The sequence below is a fragment of the Eublepharis macularius genome, chromosome 3, assembly GCF_028583425.1.
Source record: "Eublepharis macularius isolate TG4126 chromosome 3, MPM_Emac_v1.0, whole genome shotgun sequence".
NCBI lineage: Eukaryota > Metazoa > Chordata > Lepidosauria > Squamata > Eublepharidae > Eublepharis > Eublepharis macularius.
The window spans coordinates 83,205,799-83,219,306 of NC_072792.1; the positions used below are offsets into that span (position 1 = coordinate 83,205,799).

The 13,508-nt window shown below is 39.2% G+C and overlaps 1 protein-coding gene across 1 annotated transcript in view; it reads right to left on the reverse strand.

Annotated features, from left to right (window-relative positions):
- Nucleotides 1-13,508, reverse strand: part of LOC129326232 (cilia- and flagella-associated protein 47-like) — an 84,846-nt gene that overhangs the window by 57,912 nt on the left and 13,426 nt on the right. The window contains exons 2-4 of the mRNA XM_054974394.1: nucleotides 5,337-5,546; nucleotides 2,389-2,489; nucleotides 1,570-1,704 (exon numbers count right to left, since the gene is read on the reverse strand). Of these exons, the coding sequence (XP_054830369.1) occupies nucleotides 1,570-1,704; nucleotides 2,389-2,489; nucleotides 5,337-5,546 (446 nt within the window). The remainder of the gene's footprint in view (nucleotides 1-1,569; nucleotides 1,705-2,388; nucleotides 2,490-5,336; nucleotides 5,547-13,508) is intronic.

The window sequence follows — 13,508 nt, forward strand, 5'->3', positions numbered from 1 at the left end:
TTGTGTCACATTGACCCTTACTTGTTGGTTTGGATGGGTCTACTTGCTTACTCCCTACATTGCGATAAGTGTCCACTTACTCCTGCCTTCATCTTCCTTAGCCAGTTAAGAAACAATATAAGACTTATTCTCTTAACTCGTGGTTGCTAAATTTGATTAAGAGCCACTGGCAAGGGAGTTTGTCAGAAACTTTTTGGAAGTGCAAGTGTGGAGAAATGCTTTTATTTGAAGGTTTGGACTGTGTTAAAACCTTCACCCCCTTTAAAAATTATCTCTTAGCTGAGAACAAGTAGAAGAGGGAAAGGAAAGCCAGATGCTTTCTAAGTTGCACCCAGTCTTGGGCTATAGTCATGCAGATGTGGCCAGAAGACTATCTGCTAAAAACTTACCCTTACAGGTGTGTGTGAGCGGCAAAGACTTGAATGATTAATGGCAGAAAGGTTTCTTCCCAGAACCTCTTCCAGAACATTTGATCTGCTCAGGGGGTGGGCAAAGGGGGAGAATAAAACCTCCTAGCACAGGGGGTCCTAAGACAGAGAGCTTGCCTAAACTCACCTTTTATGCACTTGTTAACAAATTCAAAGAATTCCAAATTAGGGAGGAAGACTTCCCTTTGCAGAAGTTGTGCTAATTCTCTTGCAGTAAAGTGTGTTCTTCTATTTGTGTAAGGAACCTAGATTTAATTGGTAGTTTTCACCAATTTACTTGAGTATTTTGTTAGAAGTTCAATACCTTTGCATTAGTGTTCTTTAAGAACTTGGAAGTACATAACATCTGGATCTGTTAATTGCTAATAAGTCAGTTAGCCCTACAATTTCTTTTTTTTCCTGTTAGTATTTAATTAACAACTATCAGCTAATTATATACTTGATAGTTATAGACTTGAAAGACTAATACATATAATGTGTGCGGGGGAAGTGCGTGGGTGTATATAAAACATTGCCACGTAATATGTCCAGCTCTGCAAAACATATGAACTAGGCACTCTGGCAAAAAAGTATGACATTTGTTTTTATCTCATTTTTGGAAGAAACACAGATATAACCCTTTTTTGCACAGGCAATGTTTACCGCTACTGGTTCCATACCTCTTTGGGTTTTCTTCCAAATTCCAAATGATTATCCCCGTTCATATTTCAATGCGACAGTTCAAGAGTTCTTTTCTGAATGTTCTGCCTTTGGTGCAGGCAGAAAGTTTGGAAAAGAACCTTTGAAACTCTGCATTGAATTCTAAAGGGGGTGTTAAGTGTCCAGAATTCAAAAGAAAACCCAAAGAGGTATGGAGCCAGAAGTGGCTAAAATCACCAGTGCAAAAAAGGCCACAGTTTAGAGAAAGTATCATTTTAGATAGTATCTTACTGTAGTAGGAAAATCCAAATTGATTGTATAAAATTAAACTATTATTCTTTTCTACAACAGCTGTAACAAAAAGTAGTATTTGTTAACTCTAATAGCATTTCTCAAAAATGTGATCTTTTGTTTTGTTTATTATTCTAGGGACAAACATTTTAAAAATGATTGATGTAATTAATTCAGTTTTATTTGCTGTGTGAAAAGGATCAAATTATACCTGCTATGGAATTTTCATAGGCAGAGTTGGTAACTGAGCCAAAGTTACTGGTAGAATTTGTTTGAGAAGAAGTTCCTGGAATATAGCATGGGTGTTGCAGACTTTCTCCATTGCTGTAAATTATCTCATTAGAATCTACAATTTTGATGAAAACAATGGAAATCATCATACATGTTTTGTATTACTATCTATAATTAATAAATGCAGATAATATCATTTGTACTTCCCCTTGCAAGCTACAGTTGTATATCAATAAATTAAGAATTTACAGTTCAAGCATCCAAAGTAATAAAAATAAGACACATAGCTACAGAAATGCTATAACATATTACATAGGCTAAAATTTAAGCCTATAACTCGTTATGAAATATTAGAATTAGGGTATATCAAGGTTTACCAAGTTGAACTCAACAGACAAGTAACTACTCTTTATCTTCAAATCCTCGGAAGTACGAGAATTCAACTTCCCTGGAAACTTGATCAATTAGCCAGTTATTGTTGCTCCCAGTATCCATTCTAAACTTCAATTACTTCAAATCTTTTTTTTTTTACCAGTCTCTGTTGTAATGTTCCTGGGTAACTCATTATTCTTTAAGGTGTAGTTTTAGACATTTGAAACTTGCTTTCATATCTTGCCACTCACCCCCAACCCAAAAACAGCTGCTTCCACTAATAGCACAATTCAAAAGCAGGGTTAAAGAAAATTAAACTTTCTTAACCGGCTATATATGAAAAACAGGTGAAGGCATATACCATATCCTTTAAATTAATATTGCCCTCATTAGAGTAACTTGAAAGTATATAACATTATCTGCTCACCACTGTTTAGGATAATTTGTTGGTCTTTAAGGTGGCATGCCAAGTATGGATACACAGTAAGGAGGCAGTTCTCTGCTGTTGCAGCAACCTGAAGCGGAAATCTAAAAACACCACAACTTTTGCTGAAACTAAAATTCATTATTTACTAGCCAATACAAGATATTATGATTCTGTTATTCAGTTAAGATTCTAATAGTGCAAAGTTGGTCACTATTCTAGGACCGTTGCACATTGAATTTTGTCAAAACGAAAACCCTATGCACCCTGCAAGGCACACACATCAGAGAGAGAGAGTGCAAGCCCACAAGGAGGCAGCTCAGTGGTGAGGAAGTGTCAAGTTAGTGGCCTGTTCTAGCTACTGAGTTAAATCTCTGCTTGAGTGCATACAGAGCTTAGCAAAATCAGGTCTTACACAACCTGGCTGGAGGAAGCCTAGGAACAGGTGGGGCTTCTCCCTCTCTAGACTATTTAAGCCCTGGGCTAAGCAGAGCTCCTTTCTGGTTCAATAATTCACCTGGTCAGTACATTTTCATGCTAACTGTGATCCTGGACCTAGCTGTGCCCTGACTTCAGAACTTTTTGGCTGGCCAGATCTCGCTTCCAGTTACCCATACTCTTGAGGAGTCTGAAGAATGCTTCAAGCCCCTGCAGCAAAAGACAGAACACTTGCTTCATGAGAGGTTTTCAGGAATCTGTTTCTTCAAAAGTTCAGTTTCTTAAAGCTTTGATGCCATGAAAACATCTTTAAATGAACATTATGATATAACTCTGGTGTAATTGTTCTTCTACTGGTGTATGATATAACTCTGGTGTAATTGTTCTTCTACTGCTTAATATTACTTTATGTGTTTTAATATTTTATAGAAATGTTTGTTTTAGGGAATAACCTATTTTATTCACCATTTGTGTGTATTAAAAACAGGAAAGGTAGAATATAAATATTAAAAGTTAAAGATAAAAAATAAACAGCTAACGAAGTATATCTGACATAATGGCATCAAGGATTTAAGAAAATATACTTCACAAGTTCTGGAGAAGATTCTTTTATTTTTTTACCTCTTGTCATAAAAAATCACTACGTGTCCTCAATATGAGAATTTGCAATTTAAAACCATTCAAATAATTGCATGAGAACAAAACAGAGCCACCATGGTGTAGAAGAAAGAATGTAGGAGCTGGACAAGGAAATAAGAGCAATAATGCTAATGAAGCACAAAGATCACTGGGTTGTGGGGGACTGTCAACCCTAGTCTGTCATAACTTCATTAAGGGCCTATAGGGGTATGTAGGCCACCCTGAGTTCTTTGAAGTAGCAGCTGAACACAAATGTGACTGAAGATCTAAAGCAATAACAGCGAAACCCTAGCAATTAGAGTTACACATGATGATATCAAAGATAAACTGGCTGCAGTCAGGATTCCCACACTGTCACACATCCATCTCTTGTAGAGTTGCCGGTCTCCTTACCCTTCAGGTAGGAGGGCAGGACCTGGCACTTCTACTTGTGCATGCACACTCCCCACGCAGTGCAATGACGTTTCTTCTGGGACTGACATCATTGTGCAGGCCCCAGAAGTGCTCCCGGACACCAGGCTGATTTGGGGCCCCCAAAGGACCGAATTGGCCCAGGGCAAAGCCTGGAAGCACTCTCGGGCCTGCGTGATGTTGTCACTCCCGGGAGGGACGTCATTGCACTGTGTCAGGAGCACACCCTTTTCCCTCGTCAGCTAGATGAGCAGTGACAGGAAAAGAAGCATGGGAGCAGAGGATCCCCTGCCCACACTAGGGGAACAGCAACCCTAATCTGAATGACCACTTGCTCTCTGTGTAAATGTTTGTGTGTGTTCTTTGGAAATGATTAATTATAAACAACACTTCTGAACTGATCATATTCTTCCTTTATTGTTATTGTAATACAGTTTATTTTGCTGACTTAGTAAGTTTATCACGGCATGGTTTTTGGTTTGCTATCGCTTTCTGTGATTCTCTTTTTTTGCCTAGGATAAAGCATAGCAGCAATGTGGTTTCCATATGGCAGACTTTCTCACAGTTTCCCTGCCCCAGTCCCCCAAATGCAGCCACTGCCCCTCTCCTGGGCCATCAGGACTTCTGCAATTTTTTTTTAATGGAACAAGAATACAGCTATGTCAATATACCATTGTAATAATAGGTATAGTGAGTTTTCTAATTTTCAGCTTTCATTTTTTGCAAAAAGTCTCTAGCCCCTTGAGTTGCATGCCTTTTCCCTTTTATCTTCACAACGGAAAGAAGATAGAGTCTTACTTTTAAAATGAAAGCTAAGAATTCAGAAATAATAACAACAACATCATTCAGGACAACTTAACACCCACTCAGAGTGGTTTACAGAGTATATTATTATCCTCAAGAGCAGTCCTGCAGCTCTTATCTACTGTCCCAAACTGGCTCTTGCTACAGTTTGCTACATCTATTTTTTACAACAATATATTGATATAATGATATTCTAGTGCTATTTTTTATTAAAAGCCCTCTGCTGGCAGGGGGAGGAAAAGTCTGCTGCAGGGACAAGGTCAGGGAAAAGAGCTGCCACATGGGCCAGAAAATTCAAATTTACCCACCTACATAGCAGCCATCCAGGCATTACTGAAATCTTTCCCCCAAACTTTGAAGTAAAGCAAGTTTGAGAAAGACTGGGGAAAAGCCAGGAAAACTCCCAGAGGTGCATGAATGCACCACAATGCTCCTGGAGCAAGCATAGCATGATCTTTAGAATTCTCTGTATGTAAAGTATGGATCTGCATGTCATTTTAAACATGAAAGTTTTAGATAAGATTTGTTCTCAAGCCGAAGTGTACCTACATAATTTTCAAATGTATTATTTTTATTAAATATATTTTCCCCTCCTAGCTAATATCTTTTAAATTTCTTTCTAAATGGCTTCACCCACTAAAATATATTAGTATAACTACCTGTTATTTTGATCATCAACAAAGTAGATGTATTTCATGCAAGACAATGGCTTTTTGGAACAGAAACTGACACGGCAAACAAAACCAATACTTTTTCCTTCTGACGTTACTTCAATAAAATTGCCATTTGGTAATTCCACACTTAATGGATTTAACTTGTCATTATTTCCAGAGTCACATGCTGGCATTTCAACTTGCAAAGCTGTCTTCCTATATAGCAAAAACATTAAGAAAAATTTATATTCCCAAAGGACTGACTTAATAGCACTGAAACCTACCTGTTTTCAACAGAGTACTCTGGAAAAAAATACATTTCTATTTTTAAGTAGCTATTGGCTAAACAAAGAGCCCCGTGGTGCACAGTGGTAAGCTGCAGAACTGCAGCCCAAGCTCTGCTCATGACCTGAGTTCGATCCTGGCAGAAGCCAGATTCAAACAGATGGCTCAAGGTTGACTCAGCCTTCCATCCTTCCAAGGTCAGTAAAATGAATATCCAGTTTCCTGGGGGTAAAGTGTAGATGACTGGGGAAGGCAATGGCAAACCACCCCATAAAAAGTCTGCCAAGAAAACGTTGTGATGCAATGTCCCCCATGGATCAGTAATGACTCGGTGCTTGCACAGGCAACTGAAATTAGCCTTTACCTTTCATTGGCTAAACGATATCGATGAAATGTACGTTTCTTGGTGGCGGAGAATACCTTCAAGTCATAGCTGACTTATGGCAACCCCCGGTGGGGTTTTCCTGGCAAGAAACTACCAGAGTTAATGGTAGCTTATTAACAACCTAATTGATCATGTTATATTCACAATATTTCAAATTGTATTCCATTCAAGAGAGTCTTTACATTCATATTTCTAAAGAAAAACTTGCCTAAGATCTACACTAAAATGGTAATTTTGCTAATTTCAGTTGCTTGGAAAAAAGACAAAAGAAAGGGGTGTTTAAAATCAGCAGGCTTCCATTCAGTAGTCTGACGACAAATATTGCAGATCTAGATTACAGGATCCAAATAACAATTTTAGGAATGCCCAAGCTCACTGGACTTTTTAATTTACATCTCTTTGAACAGCAGACACCTCCCTAATCACAAACTACTTTTAAATCTCTCATTAGTTTCAAAGAAGGTTCGTTATGTGGCATAATAGTGGGAATTCAAGAAAAGAAGTGCCATGTCATCATAACTAATAATTATAAATGATTGACAAAAGCTTATGGAATCATAAGTTGGTAGATATGGATAAGCCAGTCTTATAAGGATATGGATAAGTCCAGCTTCATGAGGATATCTGAACTGTTGTAGCATTAAAAAAAAAATCTTTGTGCTGCTGCAGCTAAAGCAATAGCCTATATTCGGCAAAGGCAGCATTACCATAGTTTGGCACTACTTAATACTGAATTCCTCCAAAATGCTCCTTTCTACAGAAACAGCTGTTGTAGCCTAATAGAGGATCCAGAGCTGTTCTGATGGCCATTTGGATTCTACATAAAGAGGCTTCAGCAGACCAACTTTTCTCTCCTACTTGTAGGCACACACCCACACCAAAGCCTGTAAAAAATTATTACAGAGCAGAATAACCACAGCCCGATGCTTCTCCAAGCACAGTTAATGGTCTTAGTCTGCCATCACCCTAGTACCTAGCACTACACTGGCTCAGAGTCATTTAAAATTCCAAAAACACCCAAAGGCTTAACAGGATTGACCAATGATATTAAAGAATAAACTGTCTTATGCCAAATATAGATTTTAAGAAAAAGGAAGAAAGTCTACCTAATTTCAGTAAACTATTTCACCAACCAAAACTAAACTAGTTTCAGCTTGTGGTACTATTCTATAACAGTGTTGTTTGTTGTGGTTGTGTCACAAAACATTTTGGGGAAAGTACAAAATAATGTTCTTCTCTGTGAAGAATTCTGTTTCTTTCCTTGTACATTAACTTACTGATCAGTAGAAAAATGAAATATTTAACACTTTACTGAAACAAACAGTAATTGAGAGTGAAGATTTACCTAAAGTAGCCCTGAGGAATTATGTGGACATCAGCTCCTGTTTTTATATTGAGAGGAACAGGAGTCAGGATCAAAAACTGAGGGTCAAAGTTGATCCTGGGTGACTTCACACACCCGGATAAAGAGATCACTCTGTATATAGATGAGTCATTATTCAAAAGCAATGGTACTTCAGCTGTGTATGTTCCAAGACAAGCTGCAGAAAAATGTAGTAGTCAGTCAAATGAGGATTAGGTGACAGGATGCAAAAACAAAACGTACTGCTTTTTTAAAATGAAACTAAAACATAAGGAGAACCTAGAGAACTAGATAACATTTCTGACTACCTTTAATAAATCGTTCTACAAAACTATAGACTTATTAGCAACAACAGAGACGGTAACATCTTGCATGTGCAATGAATTTACTAACAACATAATTCTATGAATGACTATTCAGAAGTAAGACCCACTATGTTCAGTGGAGCTTTTACCCAGTTGCGTGTGCATAAGATTGCTGTCTAAATCATGAAATTAAACAACAGGAAAAATTCAATAACAAGATGAAGGATTTTAAGACCAAATTTTAGTTCAGCATTGAGTTCCAGGTTCCCTTTTCTTGTGGCAACAAAATACACTGCAGCCCTATCTGAACTTTTGGAGCACATGTTGGTGCCATCAATGGAAAGGTATTTTAAAACCCACAAAACATGTGAGGATTCGATATAGCACAGACCTTCCCCTCCCCAACATTGGAGCACTATGGTCCCATCCACTCAACCTGTTGAGGGAGACAAGAGGGAGTCAATCTCCGGTTCCCTGGGGGATCCAGCAGCCAATGCAGTGGACAGCAGCAGCCAGTCCTCCAGCCTCCTCTCAACCCCATGAGGATCATCAGGGGGAGGGCTGTTGATTTGAACTACCAGGGGGTTGGAGTGGAATTCCTTTTCCTCTTCTCAAGCTTCCCTCTACCCTTCTGCTGTTTTCAGGATAAAAAGAAATTTGGGGGGAGGGGGTGGACCCCAAGCATACATGAAAGTAAACAGGCTCCAGTCTGCAGCCTCCAAACCAGCAATCACTAAGGCAGACACAGGAAGAGAGAGGGAACATGCTAAATCAACTGTCTTTTTAGAGTTCCCTACCTCCATTCTGAAGTTAATAGGTGGAGAAGGGTCAGTGCTCCTCCCCTTGCAAGGATCTGATTGGCAGGGAGATAATGTCATTGACCAGGTAGCACCAGGGGAAAAAATGCACTCATGTGCACATTCCCCCCATCCCTCCTATAGAGTTTGTCAGGTGGTATAACATAAAGGCTCTCTCCAATTGGGAACTGATTGGTAGGAGACAACGACGTTAAGGAAAACAAGATGCTACTGGCTCAGTGCCTGCCTGTGCCTGCCTACTGCTGCCACTGCACAGTAAGAACTGAAATAAAAAAACACAGAGAAACTTTTCAGTGGGAGGGTGTTTGTTTGGTTGGTTGGTTTCCCAGATTTGGTTCACATTCTAGAAGCCACTTTAACAAAACGAACCAGAGATTTCCATGTATATTTCTAGCATATTTGTTTTGTTCTGCACCCCTAGATGGGAGGTTTGGGAAGCAAAGAAAAACAGGAGAATTAAGCCATACTCTGCCTGTCTTGAACAGGGAACATATTCTCATGAAGATGGTGGAAGAAGGTCTGGGAGAAGAAACTAATTCAACATGCCAGGTCCAAGGGAACTCTTATACCTTTTTTCTTGACAGTTGTAGGGAAACAAAACAAAGAGTGTGGCAGAATAGCCCCACTGACCTGTGAACATTGTCCCATCTTGCCCTCTAAGTCCAAGTCTCTGGAAGTCCAAATCTCTGCCTGGCTCTTGCCACCCACTCAGCTTTCCCAACCCTCAGAAGGGGCTTTTTCTCTCCTTCTCTCTTGTCCCCACCACCACCACTTGGCCTTTGTGGGAATTGTCTTTGGGAAGAGCCAAGGCTCCCTGTTCCGCTCTGTAGGCTTACCATTCTAAGGTCCCACCTTGTGTGTAAGTCTCCTGCTACCCAATGCCTGCATTTTTGAGCAGTGCAAGCCTATGTAGTACTGAGAACAGCTACCAGCATTTATTAAAAAAGAAAAAAATGCTTATACTCATACTTTCAAGGACAGCAATAGATTGAGCAAAGGGTCTTAAAAAACCCTGTAAAAACTCAATTCCTTTATCCCTTATTCCAGATCTTATCCTAAGGCAGGCTCTTTAACTGAGAAGGTTACAGTTCACTGATAACTTCCCATACCTTGCAGTCCTGGTTCAGGTCTCCAGCCCCCACATGGCTAATGGCCACTGCCTGTACCACAATCAGGTGTGGTCCTTCAACTTCCAGGAAAATCAACAAAATTCTGTGCCAGGAGTTTTTTTCTTCTCCCTTTGCCCATCCACTGGGCAAGTCAAAGGAGCAAGTCTGAGAGGCTTTTCCTGAAGCCTACAGGAGACCTCCAAATCTCCATGTTCTTTCCCACCTGTAAGGATTGGCTTTTAGCAGAAAGTCTTAACTGGCTACTCCTTTGTCTGCAGCCAAACAGAATATCAGCATTGGTTGTTGGTTGTTGTGGGTTTTCCGGGCTGTATTGCCATGGTCTTGGCATTGTAGTTCCTGACGTTTCGCCAGCAGCTGTGGCTGGCATCTTCAGAGGTGTAGCACCAAAAGACAGAGATCTCTCAGTGTCACAGTGTGGAAAGATGTAGGTCATTTGTATCTACTCAGGAGGGGTGGGGTTGAGCTGAGTCATCCTGTAAGAGTTTCCCAGGGTGTGTGGAATGCTAATGGCGGGAGGCTTCACTGTATCCTGAGGAGGTTCTTTTGCATATGGATTGGTACTTGATGTGCTAATCTTCTCTGCAGGGCTATTGTCGGGGATAGAATGTTTTGTTAGCCTGGTGTGTTTCAGAACTGGAAACCATGCTCTGTTCATTCTTAAGGTTTCTTCTTTCCTGTTGAAGTTTTGCTTATGCTTGTGAATTTCAATGGCTTCCCTGTGCAGTCTGACAAAGTAGTTGGAAGTGTTGTCCAGTATTTTGGTGTCCTGGAATAAGATACTGTGCCCTGTTTGCGTTAGGCTATGTTCAGCCACTGCTGATTTGATTGCTCTTCGGATATCATTTCTGGAGATTGCTCTTCGGATTTCATTTCTGGAGAAATTTCTCCAGAAATGAAATCCGAAGAGCAATCAAACCCAGGATGAATCAAACAACCAAGGAAAAACAGTCTCCTACAGGAAAAGTGTTTTTGCCATATATCAAAGGAATTACTGATCAGATGGGAAAGCTTATAAAAAAGCACAACCTTCAAGCAGTATTCAGACCCACCCGAAAAATACAACAGATGCTACGATCAGCAAAAGACAGTAGAGACCCCCTCACCTCTGCAGGAGTATACCGTATACCCTGCAGCTGAGGACAAGTTTACATCGGGACCACAAAGCGTAGCATCCAGACAAGAATAAAAGAACATGAAAGACTCTGCAGACTTGGACAACCTGAAAAATCAGCAGTGGCTGAACATAGCCTAACGCAAACAGGGCACAGTATCTTATTCCAGGACACCAAAATACTGGACAACACTTCCAACTACTTTGTCAGACTGCACAGGGAAGCCATTGAAATTCACAAGCATAAGCAAAACTTCAACAGGAAAGAAGAAACCTTAAGAATGAACAGAGCATAGTTTCCAGTTCTGAAACACACCAGGCTAACAAAACATTCTATCCCCGACAATAGCCCTGCAGAGAAGATTAGCACATCAAGTACCAATCCATATGCAAAAGAACCTCCTCAGGATACAGTGAAGCCTCCCGCCATTAGCATTCCACACACCCTGGGAAACTCTTACAGGATGACTCAGCTCAACCCCACCCCTCCTGAGTAGATACAAATGGCCTACATCTTTCCACACTGTGACACTGAGAGATCTCTGTCTTTTGGTGCTACACCTCTGAAGATGCCAGCCACAGCTGCTGGCGAAACGTCAGGAACTACAATGCCAAGACCACGGCAATACAGCCCGGAAAACCCACAACAACCATCGTTCTCCGGCCGTGAAAGCCTTCGAGAATATCAGCATCTCAATATGGTCTGGCAAGGTGTGGCCGGACAGCAATAGACTTACCCTCCCTCCTCCTGCCTGTTCTCAGCTATGAGAAACTTTTGAAACTAGAGGTGAAGATTTTGATACAGTCTAATCCTCCAAAACAAAAAGCATTTCTCCACAAAGAGCTTTTGAATCACCAAAGCCATGGTTTAGTGTATGTAATTTAGGTACACAAACCATGGTTTGGAATCAATATTATGCTAACTGTAAATCATGTTCTACCATGGCATCTGAACTATGCCAACATCTAAAACACCATGCTTTAGACATATTACTAAATTAAAAGGTTCATAGAAAATGGTTTCCTAGGCTTCTCATATTTGCTATTAGGTGTTGCATTTTAACTCATTAAATGTTGAAATGCAATACGTAATGGCAAATATTACCTTTTCACACAGGCTTGTAAACAACCATTCACCCAGTCACCTGTGGAGAGTGAATACTGTCTCTAGATAACCAATCATGAAACTTTTACAGAAGATTTTTCCATTTTCCCTGTAAGGTCATGAATTACTAACATGGCTTTCTGCAGATAACTGAATAAGCAAAAGTTGTGGGTTAGTTATTTTGTAGACTTATTTCATGATAGTCAATACTTGACTGATAACTTGTTTAAAGCTTTTTAAGAACCATCATATTTTATATCATTTGCATTAATGCAAGGAACAAAACAACCCCAACACTAAAATGGGGGGAGGGCAGAACTCTTAAATAAAGGGTACACAGGAGGAAGGATTAGAAAAGAGCAAGAGTCTAGTAGCACCTATAAGACTAACAAAATTTGTGGTAGAGTATGAGCTTTCGTGAGCCACAGCTCACTGGATGTATAGGTAACAAAACCAAAAAGAAAGGAAGGAAGAGAGGAAAGAGAAAAGGGAAAATATGAGAAGGGAGATAGGGTTCAGAAAAACCAGAAAAATATGATCATATGAGCATAGCTGTGAAAGACCTTGTAGTGTTTATATATTTATTTACAGGTTGTAAATAATAAACACATTTTAAAATAGTGATTATGTAAACTGTCTTTATACTGAAAGAATAACTTCTGCTCCCAGTTCCAACAGCTCCAAAAATACTTGCCAATATGTTATCATGCACTAGAACTTTCCTTTCTACCTGAAACCCTTTCATTACTGACCTTTCCAGCATGAAGAAACAGAAAATTCTAAAAGTAAACATGGAAAAGATTCCTATTTCACTTTGCAGAATCTATATCAAATATTCTATAGCTATATAGCAAACAAGGTTTTAGAGACTGGCTTTGATGAAGTTTGAAAAGATAGGTGAATTCCACAGCTGAACTTGAAGACATTGGATTTAACTTTGCCTGTGACAAACGCCTAATCCTAGTAGACTCATGAGTCTTTCAATGCAATATGTTGTATTAAATGAAGTTAAGCTGCACTGTCTGATTTTAATTCAACAAACTGCAAAAAAGAAGCCTTGACCTGGCTGTTCAGGTCCAGGAAAGGCAAAGGGAGGAAGGCAAGCAAGGCACAGGTAATTTCTCAACAGCAAAAGCAGTTTTTTTTTCATTGCTCAGACCAGAGCATGTGAATTTAATATTTCATTTTCATACTATTATTCTACTAATCTACTCATTCTACTAATTCTACTCATTCTATTATACTACTAATCTTCATAGAACACTTTTTTTCAATTACCACAACACAGTCTACTAAAAGATCTTCATTTTCATTTTTTTTTAAAAAAAATTTATTAGGTGAGAATATTAATACTTACAACTTTCAAATAACATCTCAGTATCATTTTCCCCCACCCTTTCCCTCCCCCCTTTTTCAGGACTTCCAACAGCTTTCCAACCCTATATCTTAATCTATTCCTAATCTATCCCCTTTTTCTATAATTCATTATATCGTGTTTACATTCTGCTTTGTTAAGCTAAACTCTATCTGTTAGCTTCAGATTATTATTATTAACTTAAAATATGTTATCTATTACTATCTGTTAACTTCAGATATATTTAAATTTAAGCTAACAATTAAATAAAATATCTACTTTATTAATTTTACCAATATCTATTAACTCCAAATCCACTTAA